Here is a 22,523-nt window from a genome sequence, read left to right as displayed (position 1 = left end):
AGCCTAATTGCCTATGCGCATAACCGATCTGTTTTACCTTAACTACTCTTCCTAGAAGAGCGACACCAACTCCTCAAACTTTAAGGCATTGGGATTGTCTTTCATTATGAGTCGAATGGTGGAAGCAAAACTCAAGTATGATTTTGGCAAAGCATTTAAGACGGTGGTCATGAATGAACTGTCAGGTATAAGCTCATTAGCATTGGCCAACTGCTCCTTCAAATCTTTGAGTTTGGCAAGGAAACTATCATGGAGTCTCCTTCACTCATATGCTTCAACTCTAGTTACATGCATAAATAAGAAACTCGTGCTTCATTACAAACTTGATACAACGATGCAAGCATCTCTACCAATCTTGCATGAACAGATGTTAAGAATTGTGCTCCTCTTATTTGACAAGGAAAGCAATTCATGTGCTTGCGCATCTCTACCATCCCATTTTAGTTATTCTGGTGTAGTAGGTATGCTATCACATGGTAATAGACCTTATGAAATTGAATTTGTGTCCTCAAAAGTGCCTTTTGCACAACATCAGATAGTTTTTTAGAGGGATGAGGACATTTCTCATTGCCCTTGATGACATTCCAAAGCCCCTTAGCAACAAGTACATGCCTCGCAGATGTGGACCCCACAAGTGATTTGGATAGGCCTTCCACTTTTGAGTTACTGCATCATAGCATTGAAGAATTAAAAGATCTCCTAGATAGGATTGCACAAGGGATAACTTCATATGATGAATTACAAATACAAGCATTGATGAGCCAAATACAGATCTCCCATGCTGGACTTTGCAATACAAGGGCCCCAAAGGAGATCGTGTTACCAATGAAGGGCAGCATTTCAAAAGTGCAATCCCATGTGACAGCCACACGGCTTGGTAAGCCCATGACCAAGGGAGATGTGATTGACAAGACAAGTGTGGCACCCATTCAACCTACCCGCCACCCAGACCGGTGTGTTGAGGAGGAAGCATCAAAGGGGATGGAACCGGGTGCACTTTGCAAAATGTCGCAAGGGTGTCATCCTATTCATGTGGCCCCAATGAGGATGATGAGTAATGTTTTGTGTTGACTCTAGCCAATGGTGAAATGTTGTATGATGTTTATGCATCAAAGCTCAGGATGGTGTTAATGTAAACTCCGGTGGCTAAGGTTGAGCACATATTTGTTTGAATGTCTACAACATTTTTGCTAATCTCCCAAGATTTACTTGCAAGCTATCATATGTAAAGTAGAAAGGATTACTTGCATTCTTCATAGAGTGAGTTTAACTATTCTATCTTGTCTTCTGAACTTGCAAGAAGACAAGAATCTGACATCACAAGTGCATTTGCCATTCATCTTTGCACAAGAAGACAAGTATATAAACATTTATCTTACATTTGAAAACATCACATTATCTTACATTTGTAATAAAAAGTCCCTATGATTTTGCAGTCACACGAGTTTAAATGTACATGACTTAAAAAGAAAAGTAGATAAGGTAGATCGAGTTGTGCAACATTCTGATTTATATTTCAAAGTCGAGAACAGTTACAAAGCCCAAACACGAGGACAAACACACATCTACGGTCCTCCGACACAACAAGGGTAGCTCAGTGATCCAGAGTCTTCAATAACCAGCCCCAGATATCTGCATGCAGTCTCACCACATCGTCATGTGTGAACCAATCATAACCAAGCCGTAGAGCAAGTGAAGAATAAGAGTTAGTGACACAAAAAACACTATAGCAAGATTTGTAAATAGAAGGCTTACCCAACCCCGTGGCATCTTCTGAGCGAAGATGTACTCCACTAAGAGCTTCATTGCCATCATGCTGTAGAAGCCACAGTCAATGGCATTGGGTTGCATGGGCCCCTTAATGGTCTGAAACTCGAAGCCTATCGATGGGGACGCCAACAAAGCTTCAAGTGATGGCTCCGAACACGTCTTGGCCATGCTTTCCATCACCTTATACCATAATGGACATGGGCAATCTTAAATTTCAATCACCCTCGCATACACGTAAACCCAGGCATGAATATGTGCAGAGGGATGGTGGGGACACTTATTGGTACACCTTGGGAAGGCATTCTTTCGAATCAACAAGGCTGAGGGAGTCAAAGAAGAAAATCTTGGGGTTCACCTTAGGAAGCCGCGAGACCCTCTTATGTGGGTTGTTATATAGTGCAAACAAGCACCAATGCCCCCTGCATAGAAACGCAAACCTTGCGTTGGTCAAGTGGCACAAAGTGTACGAAGAGGCTACAAGCTACCAGAAAGGACCCCTTACCAGATCAGAACTAGCAAGAAGACAAACACGTAGGACATGAAATTGATTCCCTTGGGCATGCTGGCCGACCACGCCACTGTCATCTTCCGTGGGTGTCATCAAATCAGCACACCAAACCACAATGAGTTGACGAAACAAACTCTTTGACAAGAGGTTGGCCAAGGTATTCATCATGCATAGGGCAAACAAGTTCATTGTCTTGGTGCTAGTCTCCCCCCCCAACAAGCTATTTACGAGGCCCTTGTCAATCTCTACCACAATGGGAGGCATCCTTGTGCCCTCAAACATTATGGAGCGAGCCATATCCAACCTACATGTACAGGTAGAACCCAAGGTTAGTGACGATAGGTAAACCGGAGCACTGAAACTGAACTACATAGTGTGCCTTGCTTGTACATTGAGAAGAAGGTGTCATATACTCACCTCCACTCGGCCAAGTGCTCCGTTGGTTAGCCCACCTTATGCCCGATCTCCATGGCTCCAACTTGCCCAATGCGAATGGATAAGTCAAGGCTGACCGCAGGCTCAAGGGGACTCGTTATTGTTATCGACAAGGGGCACAGTATTCAAGTCCTCCTTAGCCTTGTGGCAATACGAGCAACCACCTTGTTTGCCTCATCCTCCTCAACCTCCTCTACCTCCTCCTCAACCTCCTCTACCTCCTCATCACCCTCCTCTACCTCCTCCTCATCATTGCCCTCCTCATCCGCATCCCTGCAAGCCTCTTGGCGCCTCATCATCCTCCATCGTGTAGTCGTCATCATCGTGATCCTCCTTGTCACTCTCCTTAACGTAGTCATCATCACCCTCAGCACCCTCTCCTCATTCCCATCACCGTCCTCCTCACCCTCCTCAGCCTCCCCTTCATTCCCCTCCTCACCCTCCTCTGTTCCCTCATCACCCTCCTCAGCCTCCTCATCATTACCCTCCTCCTCCTCCTCCTCTGCCCTTCATCATCACCCTCCTCTACCCCCTCATCATTGCCCTCATCACCTGCATCACCCTCCTCCTTCTCACTCCCACCCCTAACACTACCATCAATCTCCTCCATGGCACTCCCAGCAAGCTCATGACCCTCAGTGTCTCCCTTCTCATCCTCAGAGCAAGCAACGATTTTTTTGGTCCACCTTATACGCCTCTGAAATTAAAAAACAAGAAGTTACGAACAAAGCACATGTACATGCAAGCATTCCAACAATAATTAAAAGAATGCCCTACATACTCACATTGGCGTCATACCCCTCCCGTATATGCCTTCGTATGGCCTCCTCCTTCTTCTTCTTCTCTTGCCTCTCCTTATACCGAAGGACAGCTCCTCACAAAGCCATTGATGAATTTACCCCGTGACATAACGCGCTCCTCCTTAGGGATTGCATCCCATTCAGCCACCTCTACAGAGTAAAGGGATGTACGCCTAAAGATGGAGATAGAGATGGAAGGGCGGATTGAGTTAGTATTGGGGAGGGGACAGAGAGAGAGAGAGCAGGGGGGGAGGGGTATCATACCTTCTGTTGATCTTCGACGGCTAGGACTTGATCTTTGGGAGCCTCTTTTGCTAGTTTCCACCTCCACTATTTTTCTGCTCCCTTCTCCACCGTCTTCTTCTCTTTAGGCCACCGTCTCCTATTTCTGTGTCTCCACCTACAGCACAAGCACAACCCGCCTCTCATCCACTATGCACAGACTAAACTTGACTAAGCTCATACCCAGGCATTTACAGGTGAACTCGGGCATTTCCAGTTAAACTCGGATATTTACAAGTAAACCCGGGCATTTACAGATAAACTCGGGCATTCACAAGTAAACCTCCACTATTTTTCTGCTCCCTTCTCCACCGTCTTCTTCTCTTTAGGCCACCGTCTCCTATTTCTGTGTCTCCACCTACAGCAGCACAAGCACAACCCGCCTCTCATCCACTATGCACAGACTAAACTTGACTAAGCTCATACCCAGGCATTTACAGGTGAACTCGGGCATTTCCAGTTAAACTCGGATATTTACAAGTAAACCCGGCCATTACAGATAAACTCGGGCATTCACAAGTAAACCTGGGCATATGCCCCCTACTGTGGGAGGTGTGCCCTTGGTCATTGTTGCTGTCCCTGCCATTTGTTCTCTCTTTCCACCTGCACCATCTAATTTTCTGAACTTCAACACCTGCAACCCGTCCAAGAAAACCCAAACATATAGGTATAACTCTCCACCTTACAGAAAAGCTTGAGGTATCTACACAAGCCAGGGTGGTCAAATACTTACCGTGGGTGTGCTCTCCATCGTTACAGCATGTGCCGATTATTTGTTTCTCTGTGCACCATCACTTGCTAATTTTTTAATCTTCTTCACCTATAGCCAACATCAAACGGCACGGCGCTCATGCACAGAAACACGAGCGACACCATGTAAACCTGGACACCTGCACCAAACATAGGTAAACCCGGGCACCTACACCAAACATAACCGGTGGTCCCAAAAACCCAAGCATTAACACATAAACCCGAGCACCTGCACCAAACTCACAGGTAAACCTGCGGCCCCAAAACTCAAGCATTAACAGGCACTAAATACTTACTAAAGGCAGGGTGTGCCCCTTGCTGTTCTGCAGCCTCCGTCCACTTTTTCTTTCCACCATCACCATCCATTTTTTTGAGCTTCTCCACCTACAGCCCCAATCTAAACTTATAGGTAAACATGCGGTCCCATCTAGAAAAAACAGGCATTTACAAGTAAACCCAACTTACCGAGGGATGGGTGCCCTTTACGGTTGCAGTATCCGTGCACTTTCTCTTTCCACCATCATCGACCTTTTTTGAGCTTCTCCACCTACAATCCCAATCCCAATTTACAAGTAACCTTGCGGTCCCATGAAAAAAACCAAGCATTTATAGGTAAACTCGGGCACTGTGAATACTTACCAAGGGGGGTGTGTCCTTTGGCATTGCAACCTCCATGCACTTTCTCTTTCCACCATCATTGACCATTTTTTTGAGCTTCTCCAACTATAGCCCCAATTCCAGTTTACAGGTAACCCCGCGGTCTCATGTGAGAAAAACGAGGCATTTACAGGTAAACCCGAGCACCAAGGGGGTGTGCCCTTTGACATTACAGCCTCCGTTCGCATTCTTTGCTCGCCAATACCGTCCGATGTTTTGTGCTCTCCACCTACAGCCCAAATCCCAGTTTTACAAGTAAACCCGCGATCCCATGTAGAAAAACCAGGCATTTACAGAAGGTAAACCCAGGCACGAAATACTTACCAAGCGGAGTCTGCCCTTTGCCATTTGCAATCTCCGTTCGCTTTCTCTACCTGCCATCACCGTCCAGTGTTTTATGTTTCTCCACCTACAACCCAAATCCCAGATTATTACAGGTAAACTTGCGGTCCCATGCAAAAAAACCAAGCATTTACAGGTAAACCCGGACACTGAATACTTACCAACAAGGGGAACGTGCCCTTTGCCCTTGCAGCCTCCCTTTGCTTTCTCTGCTTGCCAATACCGTTTGGTGTTTTGTGCTTCTCCACCTGCAGCCCAAATCCCAGTTTATAGGTAAACCCACGGTCCCATATAGAAAAACCAGGCATTTACAAATAAACCCAAGCACTAAATACTTACCAAGGGGGATGTGTCCTTTGCCGTTTGCAGCCTCAATTCGCTTTCTCTACCTGTCATCACCGTTCGGTGTTTTGTGCTTCTCCACCTAAATCCCAGTTTATAGAAAAACCAAGCATTTATAGGTAAACTTGGACACTGATACTTACCAAGGGGGGTGCACCCTTTATCGTAGCCTCCATTTGCTTTCTCTGCTCGCATCACATCCAGTGTTTTGAGCTTCTCCACCTACAATCCAAATCCCAGTTTAAAGGTAAACCCACGGTCCCATGCAGAAATACTAGGCATTTACGAGTAAACCCGGGCATTGAATACTTACCATGGGGGGTGTGCCCTCTGCCTTTGTAGCCTCTGCCGTTCGTTTTCTTTTTCCACCAAGTATTTCTAATTTTTGAACTTCCCCACCACCTGCAGCCCAAGCAGCATTCAACAAACATACTCAAAAACCTGTGTTGCTGCTCAAAATAGCTCCTTCGCAAGCGTGAATGCGAAAAGCGCAAGCAAGAATAGCTCAAAATAGTCCATTCGCAAGCAAGTCGACCTTGGGCCCTCTAAACCCGACCACATACGCTCCACGAAGATAGCCTTGGATTCCTACCTCGGCCTGAGGATCTCGCACGTGTGGGGGCCATGTGCCTACTCATACCCTCATTACTCCATGCGGCACCCTGCGTACGTGCCACTCATATGCCCACATGTCTTTTCAAATGCGACCAACCACAACTGTCCGGATGATGGGCCCCGCCCGACTTTCCGACTACCTCTATGCGCTTTCTGACAAGGCCCCCATGCTCGGGTTTACAGAACACGTAAACCCAGGCCACTTGTCACGTGGACGCCTATGATCCCCCCTTTTTCCGTGCCTAGCTTCCACATCGTCAATCCCTTCATCGGTTGCATTAAAAACTGCATGGAGACAGTGCCGAGGAAGGCTGATAGCCTCAGGGACAAGGAAAATAAAAACACAAAATATGAGGAGTAAAATAACTCCGAGGCTTCAAGTGAGTCGGATAAGTAAGCCTCCTTGGATGAAAAGAGAGAAAGAAATCTTCTCACATGAGGGGCCAAACAAGGAAAAGGAGAAACAACAGAAAAAACAAGAAAACAACCACAGAAAGATTGCTCAAAGAAATGAAGTAGGAGAAGTAGCTAATGAAAAGCATGAAAAAGAGAAGCAAAGAAGGTGTCTTTTGTGCACAGTGTCGACAAGAAGGACACAAACGGGAGGAGTGCACGACGCCACCGACATTCCACATCTACACGGCATGGAACCACTCCACAAGCAATTGCGGATACAAATGACGGAACCGAGCTACCGAAGTGCAAGAAATCGATATCGGTGAGGAAAACACAACAGGATGTGGAAGAGGAATACTGCAGACTCGGACGGCCGCTATCTCACTGCAAGCAGCAGCAAGGTCACATAAAGGCACAATGTCCATTCTGGATTCTTGAAATGCAGGCAGAACTCGCAAGACAAGCAGAGCGGCCCGGACAGCCCCTAGCGGTCAACATGGCGAGACTAGTCGAGATAACTGAGGCAGATGCAACAATCTTTGCGGTCTCAAAAAATAAGAGCAACCGACAAGAAGACAGTCACATGGGAAGACCAATAAAAATTTGCAAGCAAACAACGGCAATGATAAAAGAATTTCAAACAAAGCAAAACACCATGGACGGATGTATGCGTGGGAAATTTCAGGATCGAGAAGGACAAAATAAGCAATAACCAAAACCAGTGGGCCACAACCCAAAATACAATCCATGGGAAGATCTGAAAAAACATGTCTATCGATGTATCCCTTGACATTCTTGAAGCTAGTCCCTAACTATGGGACCAAATTCAAAAAGGAGTTTGGTGGGAATACAGGTGAAGTACTCGTGGACTGCCAAGCATCCACACCAGAAGCGGCGGACCCTATGGAGCACCACAACTATCCATCCTCATAAGATAGAAATCATGCATGGAGTTATGATTGATGGGTGGCAGGAGCAGTGTCAACATCGTGTCAGAGGAAACGGCAAGGGCACTAGGAATCAACTCATGGGGCAACCGGCACCATCCAGCATTTGGATGGTAGATCAAAGGATAGTGGTGCCACGTGGGATAGTCCGAGAGAGGAACAAATTAACATTGCAGGGAGCTCATTCAAAGTAAACTTTGTAATACTAAGAATGGAGGCTATCATGGGACCTTAAGACATTCTACTTGGGCGATAGAGAGAGCAAAGTGAAGCACAATTGGGAGAATGATCACCTCACCCATCAGGAGAGGCAAAAAGCGTGCCATCTTGGCTTTAAAGAAAGCTGAGCCTATAAGACGGCAACAAGCGAAACTGCTTCACACCAAAGGATTTAATCTCATGAATGGGGTGGAAGATGATGAAGATGAAATAATTTTAATATTTATAATTGACATGGAGAAAATCCTATAACAATACTTAGCAAGAGATGAAAATTGACAAACCATGGTAGAGTTAAAGTTGTGGCTACTGCAAGACAAGGCATGAGAGGAAGAAAATCCGACAAGGGTACAAGAAGATGAGTTAGAAGAAGTCAATCTTGGCTCGGAGGAATAGGAGAAAAAGGTGCGGATAAGCAAGCAATTGGGCGGCCAAATCAGAAAGTGAAATGATTCGATTATTACAGGGATACAAAGTTGTGTTTGCATGGTCTTATTAGGACATGCTTGGCATCGACCCACAATTCTATCATCATAGGATCAATCTACAAGAGGATGCAATCCCCATATGACAACAGAGGTGTATCAGATGAAAAGTGGCTAAGCTCACTCAAAACTTCAGTGGTAAACGAGGATGTTAGGAAAGCACATTGAAGTCTTTGAACACGTGTGTGATTCCTTGGAAGAGCACAATGAGTTGCATAAGTGTAAAGCCTTAGGCTTAACCTTGAGTGGGAAGGCCGGAGATTGGTATCGAACCTTAAGGGTTGAAGAGCGCACTCACTACCCCACTCTCAAGAGATTGTTCTTGAAAGAATACATACGTGAGGGTGTGCTTTGGGGAGTAGCATCTCAACTCCAAAAAGCTGAACGTGAGGAAGGGGAGTCAGTGAGAGACTTTATAAGTCGATTGAAGCATCTAAATTCTCGCTGCACTCCCGATGAGCGCTTCAATAATAACCAACTGCTCGATAGATTCATCCGAGGATTGCGCCATGAGGACATTTACAATGGCCTAGTCATTAGAGGTCTTACAACGTGGGAAGCAGTCACTGCCAATGCAATCCAGCTAGAAGACAACTTCATGATTGCAGGTAAAAAGGTGTCTTCAGAAACAAAATCCGTTAGTTCGCAAGTATCTGGGCACAAGCCAATGACGGTGAAACCTATTGCCAAGGAGCCCAAGATATCTGAAATGTCTGTGGACCGACCTTACTAAGGCTCTCCAAGAATACTTTAGGGGTAATCGAGCTCCTCAGAATAGCCATATGTACCCAAGAAGAGAGCAACAATGGTGTTCGGTGTGCTTAGGACCACATAGCACGAGTGAATGTCCCACATTCAGAGTCAAATTCAATGGGAATTGCAATGCATGTGGTAAGTATGGCCATCAATCTAAAGATTGCCTAGTACTTAAGCGAATGTTGGCAAACCAGGCACCACTAGCTTGGTCAAACACACCTCAAGTACCCGCGCTAATGCCTGCACAACCTGTCGAGCAACCGTCACAGCACATAGTTCCAAGGAATCCGAATGTTGTCCAGTCTGTGCCGTTACCACCGCCAGTGCTAGGACCACAACCTCCACATCCATGGATTACCCCAATAAACCAGATGGGTTGTGAGTCACATAGTGCATGTGGGGATTATGAAGAGGAGATAGACCCTACTGCTCCATACGGGATTGATACGTTTGAAATGATTCCCCAGTACTACATGGAGGATCATTTCGGGCAAGTCAAGCCTGTATATCAAGCGGCTGCTCTCGCCACAAGAGGGCAAAACCTTAATACCATGGCAAGGAGACCACCTCTTCAATGCATGATTGTGGTGGACCGCATCGTGTAGCGGAGTGCCCTAATAGGCTACAGAAGATCGCTACTCAAATGCAACCAAATCAAGGGAGCACATCGGGAAATGCCGGTACTTACATGTAATCGTTGTGGCATAGATCATTTGATTGCTCAATGTCCACATAATCCTAATGCCGGTACTTACATGTAATCGTTGTGGCATAGATCATTTGATTGCTCAATGTCCACATAATCCTAATGCACCCAAGATTACGCCATTGAATTCGGTTGAGGTCACCAACCAAGCACGAGGAACCACACCCGTTGTACCCGCGAATGTAGTTACATGGTCAATGCTTCAAAATCAAAACTACATTCTTGAAGAGAGGGATACTGCATCAATCGCTCAGGCAAAGAAAAAGAAAACACGGCGGAAGAGATCGCTTAATGCCACGAGCTCCAAGCCTAGTTCAAAGACTAACATAGGGACATGAGACGACCCCGTGTATATGAATGATCCTGAAGATGATTCCGATTCAATAGAAACCATGGGGACCAAAGCCACTACCTTAAGGGAGGAACCCACTCGGGAGCTCAACGAAGGAGAATCAAGCGAATACATAAATAAGGGGAAACAGAAGGAAACTTCCTCGGCCCCACAACCAAGTCAGTTAATGCCCTCTCGACCACCCAAACTGACTGAGACTCCCCAAGACAAGCCACGTGGGCCAAAAACCCTCAAGAAAAAGATTGGAACTTACCCAAACCCAGTTGAGGAGATTGAACAAGTGCAACACTTAAGGGGTTTGGTGGAAGAAACACAAAGAGAAGTGGAGCCAAACCCGAGAAAAATCAAAATTCCAGACACAGTGTTTCCTACGCAAGTTCAGCCTCACAGGAACCATAAACCGTTAGCTATACCTAGCATCATTCGGGAAGAAAGTGAGGATAGGACATCAGGAAGTGGGCAAACACCCTTCTGGCTTGAAAGAATGTTTAGTGAGGGAATGCCTGACCCCATCGAAGAGGAAGTAATTCCATCTTCACCAGTCCCTAGTCAAGGGGCGATGTCTCGAAAAGTACCGTTGAATGTGTCTAACCTAATGGATTTCATGTCCTCTGAAATCAGAACCACGATCATATCCAAATTATACGGAGATCCTGAGCTATTCTTAGCTCTTCGGGCATTTCTCAATGGAGAACTAAAGGCGGGGCTACCACAATTTGCAAATATGGATAGACCCGACACGCTTCAAGATGAGGAGGAACATTGGGATCTACAACCCAACTTAGATGAAGATTCGGTCGTTGAAATACCTGTTATAACAAGTTGGGACAGTACTTTGAAGGTGACGAATCTAATGCAACCCTCCCCATTACTACCAAGGGATTAACTCTAAAGGGAATCCTTGATGGTGGTGCTGGCGTGAGCATTGTGACTAAAAACTGTTGGGAATCTATGGGAAGACCTCACCTTGAAGTCACAAACATAGTGGTTAAGATGGCAAACGGAACCATAGCTAAACCTATTGGAATGTTAAGGGACCTTAAGATCAAGGTCCTGGGATACAAGGTAAAACATACCTTCATTGTTATGGATTTCTCCAAGCATCCTATGTCATATCAAATGATCTTAGGACGTCCTTTCATGAGGGAAGCACAAATGGTGCATGACTGGTCGAAAAACCATGTCTACCTACAATTCCAGGACTCTGTCATTCGAGTTGATCTTGAGAATGGTCGTGCGCATCCTTTAGGAAGCAAGGTTATCATCGATAATCGATCGGATACCACTGTTCACTCCGCCCCATTAAGGTATTGCTATACATGCAAAAAAGAGACTGATGATAGGAAAGATTCTCCTTACATGGATGTCCTACCGGGTATGACTGAATCGGATAACGTGGATTGGGTACACCTAGCGGCAACCATAAACACATGGGGAAATAGAGGCACAAGTTGGGTAACACCTGAGGGGCAAGATATGCCACCGTTAGTGCCAATAAACATGATAGGTGTTATGCACTTGACTCCTGATGGCGAGAACGTGGCAAACTCCACCGACACTGAAAGTAGCGAAGACTCTGACCAATGCAATTCTGAGTATGAATCTCAAGAAGAAACTGACCCTGAGCCTGATGGGAAAAATGAATCAAATATTCACCCAAAGGTGGAAGCAAGGTGCTCAAGGCCTAGGACAGTGACCTCCTGCAGTTCATCCGAAAGTGAAGATCGACCAAGTGAGTCCGAATCTGATAGAAACAAAAATCAAAAACTTGGTAAGAAGAAAATGAGACATAAGCGCCAACGCTATCGAGCTAATGTACGCACTGCAATAAACAAGGAAAGATCCACTACAGAATGGCTTAGTTATGTAGGAGCCATTGATGCTCATCGGAAGATAGCAGATAATTGGGGACAATACCTCCAAAGTGTCATGTGGTGTATTCCGCAACCTCATGACGTCGCCCAATTAGAAATCGAAGAGAAGCCAAAACTAAGTCGTACTGCAAGAAGGCGGCAAAACCAAGAGTTGGCTCAACAAAAGGAGGCGGAATTAAAAGAAAAAAACCGGGCACAACAAGAACCAGTAGACTTACACCCCGCACCCGAGCATTTCAAATCATTCACCACAGCGGAACGTAAAGTAGTCTACACAAAAGCCCAACGAACGCCTACCAATGGGAGTAGCGGTGTCTACGATGGCCCTGCGCGGTAGTTAAGGAGATAGACTTAGCAGATCCGGGTGAGGAGTCTAAACCAGTTTTTATGGCTCAAGACCTCACCAAGGCGGAAGAAGCTGCACTTACGAAGCTTCTTAAAGAATTCAAGGACATATTTGCTTGGACATATCATGATATGAAGGGTGTTCCACCCTCGGTGGTGCAACACACGATTCCAATGATTAGCACTGCTAAACCAGTCCAGCAACGTCCCTACCCAATGAATCCTAAGTACGCAAAGATTGTACAAGAGGAAATTGAAAAGCTGGTAAAATGTGGATTCATATACCCAATTGAGCACTCAGAATGGGTTTCTTCGATAGTCATCGTGCCAAAGAAGAATGGGAAACTCAGAGTGTGCGTTGATCTCAAAAAGGTTAATGCAGCCACCAGAAGGGATCATTACCCCTTGCCATATTCTAAACATGTGCTTGAAAGAGTGGCAGGCAAGGAGGCATATAGCTTTTTAAATGGGTACTCGGGTTACAATCAGATCACAATTGCAGTCGAGGACCAAGCTAAAACAGCATTTATCACGGAGTTTGGAGTGTTTGCCTTTCGCGTCATGGCTTTTGGCTTGACCAATGCACCTGCAACATTCCAACGATTGATAAACACGGCCTTTAAGGAATATCTAAGGGACTTCTGTGAAGCTTTCTTAGACGATCTTTGTGTTCATTCCTCTTGGGATGAGCACTTGATGTGTTTACGAAAAATATTTGAAAGGTGTAGATTATATCGCATCTCCTTGAATCCTTTCAAGGAGATTATATCGCATCTCCTTGAATCCTTTCAAATGCCAATTCTGGGTTAAACACGGGGTTATCTTAGGGCATATAGTGTCCAAAAATGGGATTTCCACTGACGAGAGTAAAATCAAGGTCATTCTGGAATTACCCCCACCTACCAACTACAAGGGAGTCCAACGCTTTATGGGCCACGTTGGTTATTATCGAAGGTTTATTCTCTTCTTCGCCGAGATAGCTCGACCATTGTATAAGCTTCTTATCGAGTTTATTTGGACTGAAGAATGTGACCGTGCCTATGAGCTATTAAAGAAGGCCTTGGCGAGTGCTCCAATCTTGAGAATGCCTAACTGGGATTTACTCTTCCATGTGCATATTGATGCATCAAACTTTGCTATTGGGTGTGTGTTGACTCAACCTAGAGAACACAAGCTAGACTACCCCATTAGCTTTGCCAGTCTCGCCAGTTGAACAATGCTGAGATGAACTACACCACTACGGAGCGAGAAGGGTTGGCAATGATATATGCAGTAAAGAAATTTCGTTATTACCTCCTTGCCACCAAGTTTGTTTTCTATGTGGATCATCAAGCATTGTTGTATCTAGTAAACAAACCATGCTCCATAGGAAGAATCACACGATGGCTATTGATTCTTCTTGAGTTTGATTTCACTGTTGTTGTGAGACCTGGCAAAAAACATGTTATGGCTGATCATTTGTCTCGCATACCTAATGGTGAGGCTCCTACAGGGATTGATGATGACTTACCTGACACTTCCCTGTTCATGGTGGAGACAATGCCTAAATGGAGTGAGAAGATTGTTAACTTTTTGGTTAATGGCTTTCCACCCAAGGAGCTTTGTAAAGATCTAGCTCGAAAGCTAATCAAAGAATGCGAACCCTATTGCCTGATAGCAGGGACTCTTTATAAAAGAGGAAAGGATGACGTTCTTAGGCGTTGTGCCCGAGAGGATGAGTATCTATACATTTTGCAAGAGGCACATATGGGCGTAGCCGGTGGTCACTTCTCAGGAGACTTAACTGCGCGAAAGATCTTACAATCAGGGTATTGGTGGCCCACTATGTTCCAAGATGCATCACTCTTTGTGAAGGGTTGCGATGAATGCCAACGATACAAGAAACCCCAACGGAAAGATCAGATGCCCCTACATCCAATCAAAGTAAACCAACCATTTGAAAAGTGGGGTTTAGACTTTGTAGGTCCAATTAGCCCAGCGGCCCGAAACACACAATCTCACTATATTGTTGTGGCTACTGACTATATGACCAAATGGGCTGAAGCGAAAGCGACACGTAAGGCAGATGCGAGGACAACAGCCAAGTTCCTCTTTGAAAATATAATCACACGATTCGGTTGTCCTTTTGAACTTGTGAGCGACAATGGTACGCATTTTATAAATGAAGTGATTAAGGAGCTCACAACAAATTTCATGATATCCCATCATAAATCTACTCCTTACTATCCGCAAGCGAATGGCCAAGCTGAGAGTACCAACAAGACATTAATCCCATCATAAATCTACTCCTTACTATCCGCAAGCGAATGGCCAAGCTGAGAGTACCAAAACAAGACATTAATCTCTGTTTTGACAAAGACAGTTGAAGCTCATCGCACGGATTGGGATCTAGAGCTTATGACAGCTTTATGGGCCTATCGTACTGCGTACAAAGTGGCTATTAATTGCACACCATTCAAAATGGTATATGGCCAAGAAGCAGTCATGCCGTGGGAATTTGTCATTCCTAGTCTTCGTGTTGCAACTCAAGAGGGTTGGGATGGTAATCCCTTAGCAGAGCGTCTGTATATCCTTGAGCGGCTAAACGAAGAAAGACAATTGGCTGTGTACAATGCCCTTGTGGAGAAGGATAGAAGGAAAAAATGGTTTGATTGCCATCTAAAGGACAAGGACATCAAGGTTGGGGATAAAGTCTTGATGTATGGAGTGCGAAACGAAAAGAAGAAGCTCAAATATGCTGGTAAGGGACCATATAGAGTATGTGAAATTACCCCGCAAGGTACCATCAGAGTGGAGACTCTCGACGGAGTTGAAACCATTGGATTCCTTAATGGGAGTAAATTCAAACGATACTATGACCCCCTGAGCCAGGAGGAGTTACATGCAATCCATCAAAAGAAGACAGCTAAAGAACAAGCTGAGCTTAAAAAGATACAAGCGAGAGTCGAAGCCAAAGAACGTCAAACAGCGTGCTAGGAGACAACGAGAAGCCAACTTGGGAATTACGCAAGTATTTTTCGAGGAAGCAGAAGAGGATGCACTGGAATCTGACCCACCTCTAAGATACCCAATTGAGTTACAGAGTCCTTACGGGGAGGTGCTGTATAATGCATTATTGGATACAGGAGCTCAACACAATTTGCTATCATATGGTGTGTGGTGTCAACTGGGAAAACCACCTCTATCCAAGAGTTCTATCCAAGTTCAAGGAATCAACAAGAAGAAAACCCCTGTCTCAGGAATTCTGCACACTCCGGTTGCTTATGACAAGGGAACCATAATTCAAAGCTTTTTGGTTATGCCTGCTGGTACCATGGAAGGGACTGTAATCTTAGGGCGCAAATGGATGATGGCCACCAAGTGCAATATCGATTGGGCAACCAGACAAGTCACAACACAAGAACCAACACTAGGTCTGACCGCTCAAAATCCCGCACCTAAGTCATCCACTCAAATATTAGATAATGAAAAATCACAAAGTCCAGTGGCAAAACCATCTTCGATTGTTGGCCACCCCTCTAACGCTTCAATGCCACGAGTGGAAATAGGCAAGGTGGTCCCTAAAGCTTCGCTTACTATGCCAAAGAGTACATACAAATGGGTCCCCAAAGCTTCGTTAGCAGCTACTTCCCCTGCTCAATCTCGTTTAGCCACCAAGAAGCCTCGTAAAAGGAAAGCAGCTACCCATCCGAGAAAGGGCAATGTAACATCACAATGGATCCCTAAAAAATTATTAGTAGCCCAAGGGTACTACGAGGGAAATGCCCAGATTTGGGTCCCTAAACATAAGCTGAATCCCTCTACATCACCTGTAAAACCTTACAAACCAATTGTTGCCACCCCAACGATAATTCAAGACCGTGGTAAGGGAAAGGTAATAGAGTGCTCTGCACCACTTCTTCCAGAGTTAGTTTGGATTCCCAAACGATATCGATCATTACCACCTAGCTCAGGAAGGGGGGAGCCACATGAAGCTTCTAGCTCCTCATGCCAGGCACACACTCATATAGAAGTTTCTACATGCTCTACACCTACTCTTGTCAACACCCAACAAAAAACCGATGAGTCTACGTCTCCCCTTGTAATAGTATCGTCGGAAACCATTTCCTCCATTCGTCAATGGGAGCGTACACTACCATCTCTGCAAAATTGGATGTGGCCACAAGGGTCATAAAAAGCTATCTGCCCACATCACAACCTATGACCCGCTGGACAAATTGGTTCCAAGAGGCTGCAACATCATTGCAAATAATATGATCTACCCAAGGAAAGGGGGAGCATGTACTCACGCTCGACATTTTAATGCTTCCTCCTTAACCTTCTCCCCTGACCATGTAATTGCCAAATTCAAGGGGATGTATATATATAGCTTCATACATTTTTTTTAAAAAAACAAAGAAAAGAAAAATAAAAAATAGTAAAAAGAGCAAGAGCACAAAAACAAGAGAAATATCCGTATACAATCAAAAACTAGATTGACCTGTCATAAACCTACTGATGCTATATCTGTGTTTGCAGATATGGCAGATGCCCGATCATCATACACTTCATCCACTTCTACCTTTGGTGAGAGGTATCATCTGTACCTTTCTCAGATATTCCACATGTGCTATCCTGTAATTGAAACTGAATGGGATCATATAGATGTACTAGCCAGAGAGGAAAATATTGAGGAATTAGAGTGGCTAATTCGCCTATTGACCATGACTGACCCCTACTCCGTAGAGGACATATCCCCGATAGCCCAATGCTTTCCTTTTCCACAAGATGACTATCCTCGCATGGTTACATTTTTGATGAGTTTATGTGGATGGGAAAATGAAAAGGAAATATCTGACAATGATGAATGGACGGATGAAACTCATGGCACTACTGAGGTTGACTTTATTTGTTTGGATGATGCGGATAGAGGCTTAGCCTTAGGGCTAGAGCCAGGACTCTACAACATCCTCTTACCGTATCCTCATCAGTAGTAGTGTGGTGACTGGTAGGTAGGTTAGCGTTTTCAAGTTTTTTCTAGTTTAGATTCCTTAAACAAGTCTTGAAACTTTCACACTGATGTGCCTCTCGAGGTATAGTGCTTGTTAGTTGATTGTACAGGTTGAAAAGTTTGAGGTGGGTTCGCTTTCAATTCCTGAGACTGCCGCAACGTTCATCAAAATATATCTACATCAAATTGCAAGCTGTCTCGTCAAATCAAGGAGATCTCCAATTACAGGTGTAATTCTTCCATACCCACTCTCTTTCGTTTTTACTGTTCAATCAATTGCATAAACTATAATGCATGACCACATGGAAATTGTCAATGTACTACTTAGTTTTTTAAGTTGCTTGCATGCTAGTGTAAATCATTAATGAGCTTAACTTTATTGGAAATATTCCTAGGCAGCATGATGTCTTTAGTTAACCTCGGAATACGATTGTCTTAGGTTTAGGGTCAAACCATCTTAATGTTTGACACCTGGCCATGTGTGTGTTGACCTCTAGGACATAGCTATTACCCCTTTGTCGAAAGGATGCAAGACAAATTATAGTTCAGGAGCAAAGATCAAAAGAAATAGATTTAAAAAAAAAAGCCTACAATAAATGGCAATACAAGTCTATGATGTGCTTTAATGTTGGCCTATCGCCTTATTGATACTTGGTAGGTGAGGAGTATACTACTCCAGACCGATGCCTTGGTTGGTAGGGGGTAGCCTTGCCTAAAGTGAGCTAATAGATTCCTGGATAATGCCTTGTGTTAAACATGGTACCAGGATCGATGTTAGTTTTGCCTTAGGAAGGTCGCCATTGTGTGAAAATTGTCACGTGCATTAAAAAAATAAATAAAGGCAAAAGGCTCCTGTAACTCTGATGTTTCTTGTGTCCCTAAACACGTGGTATTAACTTGTTCTTAGAGTAGACACAGTGTGGTCATCTGTTTATTTATTAAGCTTGGTTATTTTCCTTGACTTAGGCCAGTTATAAACCTTGAATAACCTTTGACTTAGGCCAGTTATAAACCTTGAATAACCTTTGACACCTTGCTAACTCTTGAATTCCTTTCAATAATTTTAAACTCTTATTAATTTGCTACACTAGCTCACTCATGTGACCCTTAAACTAAGTTCTCATAGCAACATCCATTTTGTCTCACATGCTTGAATTTATACACTTTATATCTTTTGAATTCCAGCATACTTCACTCTACTTCCCTGTTTTGCAGACGGTCTACCACAACAACCCTCTCAAGCTTACCATACCATAGCTTCCGCGGACGGAATCTACATCAGGAAGGGGGGCATGTTAACCTATGAGACGGCGGACATTGAGACATATTATGTTTTACGTCATTAATTTAAATATTTTGAGTCATGGGCCGGGCTTGTCGGCACCATATGTTAAGGATGAAGGGATTGGGTGATCGCCGATGAGAGGCACACCTTGAATATCAGTAGGATAAGGGTTAGGATCGGCCGGCCATGTATGGGCGCCCAAGTGTGAACGGCCAAGTCACCTATAAGAGTCAAATGTAACCCTAAAATCCTCATTCTCATGTGTTGTGAATACAAGAGTGCCCTTGTCTTATCTCCTTGGTTTCTTTCTCCTGCGTGTGTGTGTGAGAGAGAGAGAGAGAGAGTGAGAGAGCGATCGAGCACTGTGTAGCGGCACGGCGGCGGAGAGGCGGTAGAGCGGCGACGGCGGCTCCTCCTTCACGGCTGCGACGTGGGAATCCTTCAAGGCGGCAGTTAAGCGGTGATGAGTGACACACCTTTTGCATTCTGTTTTGAGCTTCCTTCCCTGGTTGTATGCTTGCAGCCATTCGTGGCTCGCATACGGTGTTCGGCAAGTCCCCAGCTACGACCTGTGCGACAAAAGCGCACAATATGCTAACAAGCATATACTATACTAGTTAGCACACATAATTAGCATGTGTTAACTACTATCTAATTAGTTTTTTATTAACACATAATTAGCATGTGTTAACTAGTATATAATCAATTTTTTATTAGCATATAACTATGCTAATTAGCATATGAGTATGCTTGTTAGCATATGAGTATGCTTGTTAGCATATGGCTATTCTAATTATCATAGCAGACTATGGTAGCATGATATGCTAGTTTAACATAGACTATGCTAACTAGTATAGCAGACTATGGTAGCATGATATGCTAGTTTAACATAGACTATGCTAACTAGTATAGTCAATTTTTTTGTTAGCATACAACTATGCTAATTAGAATATGAGTATGCTTGTTAGCATATGACTATTCTAGTATAGTCAGTATTTTTGTTAGCATAGAACTATGCTTGTAAGCATATGGGTGTTCTAATTAACATGTAAAACAATGATATCTATATTCTAATTAGGTAATCTGTGTTTCTTCTCTCTGTTTTGTAGAGGCCTCAAGGGATACCTCATCTAGAAAAAAATGTCCTACAACTTTATTTTCAAGAAACCCAGCTCAACAACACTATAGTAGTCAAACGTATAGTCAGAAGGGAGGTTAAGACAAGCATTCCCCTGTTATTGGGGAGTTTCGAGAGTAGGATTGGAGAAAAAAGCTAATATTACTTTGCTGGAGATACTCAACATGCTTTGGATTGTGAGTCAAAGAAGATGGAGACTTCTACATACTCAAATAAGGGTGTGTTGGATCTTGCGAGTGTCAATGTGTGCGATTTGGTCGAACCTTTGACTAGAGATGGTCAACATGCTTTGGATGATGAGACAAAGAAGTTGGAGGCTTCTACATACTCAAATAAGATTGTGTTGGATCCTGCGAGTGTCATCGTGTGCAATCTGGTAGAACCTTTGAATAGCTCAGATAGTCATGTGCTTTGGATGATGAGTCAAAGAAGCTGGAGGCTTCTACATACTCAAATAAGATTGTGTTAGATCATGTGAGTGTCAATGGGTGCGATCTAGTAGAACCTTTGAATGAAATTAATGAGGCAATGGGTACGATTTTGTAGAACCTTGGAATGTACTTGCTTTTATGTAATCATTCTTGTAATGCACGATATTTAAGGCAATTGACTAATTGCATGATGGTCCTATTATAGTTTCATGTCCATAAAGGGCTGAAAGTCCCCATGTCCACAAAGTGCTTAAGCTTGGAATGTTCTCATGCTCTAGTATCACGTTATAAATTTAGTGCAAGATGTTCTTTGTTTCATTATTGGTTGGTGCCTAAGAGATGTTAAACCCATGGCTACTGGATATTTAAAGCCCGATTGTACATTAGTTATATGGTAGCCTCGTGTCTTTATATTGCAATCGACTGGTCAAGGGATTTAATGCACATAGATTTCTAGTCAAGGGGGTTAATGCACATACTTTGGGGTCTTATAATGCGGTGCTTGGACAAGATGCCCAGACATCCTTTCATGCCAAGAAAAATACCTCTACTGACCCTAGAGGTACCAGTCAGAGTTTGTGATGAGCACACCCGCAAGGCTTTACTTTCTGCATTGGAGATCAAGCAGCGTCCCAGGACTGCAAAAAAGTGTGGAGAAAATTGTAGAGGTAAAGCAGTGTCCCATAACTAAAAGAAGGGGGGAGGCCCTCGCACACAGACATCTGTGGACAAAGTTATTGAGAAAATAGAGAGCGAGCTTCCTTCCACTAGTTGCCCTCCTCCTGATTTGATGAGGACTCCGGCTCCATGGGTGGAAGATCAAAGAGCACTAATCCTTGATCTAAATGGTGTCTTGATCATCTCCTTCATGCGTGGTGAATCAATTCCATGCTATACAAGGTTCATGACACCTGTGGAGTATGATGGTAGAAAAGAGAAAGTCTGGGTAAGAAATGATGCAAGATGCTTTTTGCACTGGGCCATTGACAATTTTATTGTGTTCATAAGGAGTTGTGCATGGGAAAAGTGAGTCAGTGATCTACTAAATGTTGCATTTCTAGTTCAAGCACAACAATTGATCCTCCTTAGCCACTCAAATTATACACCATATGAGGATTTTGAGTGCATGTGAAAGACCAAAAAGCTGATTTTCTTCAAGAGGTTGTCTGATTTTTGGGACAAATATACAATGTTTGTTGAGGATGTTGCAGGTTCTAGTAGCTCTACTGTTGCTGCTGTTTTACCCACTGCTGAACAAGCTCGTTGGGATGGTAAAGATGCGCAGGCTCATGCCTTAATTGCACTTTCTGTCAAACGGAACATCACCCCACATATTCGTTCAGCTAAAACAGCAAAACAGGCTTGGGATATTCTAGCTGGTTTGTATGCAGGTCGTAACGAGGCAAAAATCGCTTACCTGCGTAAAGAGCTAGAATTGAAGATTATGCAAGAAGATGATGACATGAATGTTTTTCTTGCTGAGATTAAAGATCTCAAAGAACAGTTGATTTCTGCAGGTGAGATTATTCCTGATCATTCTCTTGTGCAGACTGTTCTTGATGCTTTACCTGAGACATATCAGACTTTTGCTTCCACGTGGAGACTTCTTAATGAGGAGACCTGATGCTGTCAAGTAGGATACTTTAGTCAACAAGCTCTTGCAAGAAGCGCAGTCCAGGCAAAACAGGGCCAGGCAGCGTGCAGTTGATCAAGCATTTATGGCTGCCCAGCAGCAGAGAAGAAGTGTAAGGCAGCCCCTTCCACTGTTTCTTCTCCTATTAGTAGGTCTGCAACTTCTTCTACTTCCACAGGTAGCAACAATAAGTCTGAGAAGGCTCTTGATAAAGGCAAGAAAAAGACCAGGTGCAACTATTGTAAGGCAAATGATCATATCATTAAGAATTGCCCTAAGCTAAAGGCTAAAGAGGCAAAGAAGAAAGAGTCAAATGCAGCCACAATAGCGGATGCTTCTACAAATGCAGATTCTGCAAATGTTGTGCAGGATACAGAATGGGCGTTTAGCGTGTATTGCCAGTATGACCCATCTGTACATGATGCATGTTTGGCAGTTTTTGTTGACTCTCATGTATTGTATTTT

At 44.0% G+C, this 22,523-nt stretch overlaps 2 protein-coding genes and 1 long non-coding RNA gene across 8 annotated transcripts; all 3 read right to left on the bottom strand.

The window, feature by feature from the left end:
- Positions 1-1,476: 1,476 nt before the first annotated feature.
- Positions 1,477-2,871, bottom strand: LOC147615595 (uncharacterized). Its single transcript, XM_086778970.1, has 5 exons — positions 2,696-2,871; positions 2,273-2,582; positions 2,126-2,189; positions 1,756-1,950; positions 1,477-1,632 (listed from the first exon to the last, which is right to left on the bottom strand). Exons 2-5 carry the CDS (start codon positions 2,353-2,355, stop codon positions 1,612-1,614), a joined length of 363 nt encoding a protein of 120 aa, XP_086635096.1. The 5' UTR covers positions 2,356-2,582; positions 2,696-2,871; the 3' UTR covers positions 1,477-1,611.
- A 467-nt stretch (positions 2,872-3,338) lies between these two features.
- LOC147615594 (uncharacterized) lies at positions 3,339-5,301 on the bottom strand. 5 transcript variants are annotated; one of them, XM_086778965.1, is made up of 7 exons: positions 5,011-5,301; positions 4,842-4,929; positions 4,530-4,685; positions 4,321-4,437; positions 3,778-4,078; positions 3,499-3,661; positions 3,339-3,410 (listed from the first exon to the last, which is right to left on the bottom strand). In XM_086778965.1, exons 1-3 carry the CDS (start codon positions 5,149-5,151, stop codon positions 4,612-4,614), a joined length of 303 nt encoding a protein of 100 aa, XP_086635091.1. In that variant the 5' UTR covers positions 5,152-5,301; the 3' UTR covers positions 3,339-3,410; positions 3,499-3,661; positions 3,778-4,078; positions 4,321-4,437; positions 4,530-4,611. The 5 variants fall into 5 exon arrangements, with proteins under 5 accessions (XP_086635091.1, XP_086635093.1, XP_086635090.1 ...); XM_086778967.1 differs by having other exon boundaries at positions 3,499-3,686; positions 3,778-3,913; XM_086778964.1 differs by having other exon boundaries at positions 3,778-3,913.
- A 225-nt stretch (positions 5,302-5,526) lies between these two features.
- Positions 5,527-6,563, bottom strand: LOC147615593 (uncharacterized). Of its 2 annotated transcripts, XR_015262734.1 has the most exons (5): positions 6,422-6,563; positions 6,200-6,288; positions 6,030-6,108; positions 5,706-5,792; positions 5,527-5,611 (listed from the first exon to the last, which is right to left on the bottom strand). It is a non-coding gene; the product is annotated as an uncharacterized LOC147615593 (long non-coding RNA). The 2 variants fall into 2 exon arrangements; XR_015262733.1 differs by having other exon boundaries at positions 6,200-6,563.
- Between the last annotated feature and the right edge of the window lie 15,960 nt (positions 6,564-22,523).

This window comes from Cibotium barometz, chromosome 40 (assembly GCF_041138505.1).
Source record: "Cibotium barometz isolate CiBa-2024 chromosome 40, ASM4113850v1, whole genome shotgun sequence".
Lineage (NCBI taxonomy): Eukaryota > Viridiplantae > Streptophyta > Polypodiopsida > Cyatheales > Cibotiaceae > Cibotium > Cibotium barometz.
This window is presented reverse-complemented; position numbering and strand designations above follow the sequence as displayed.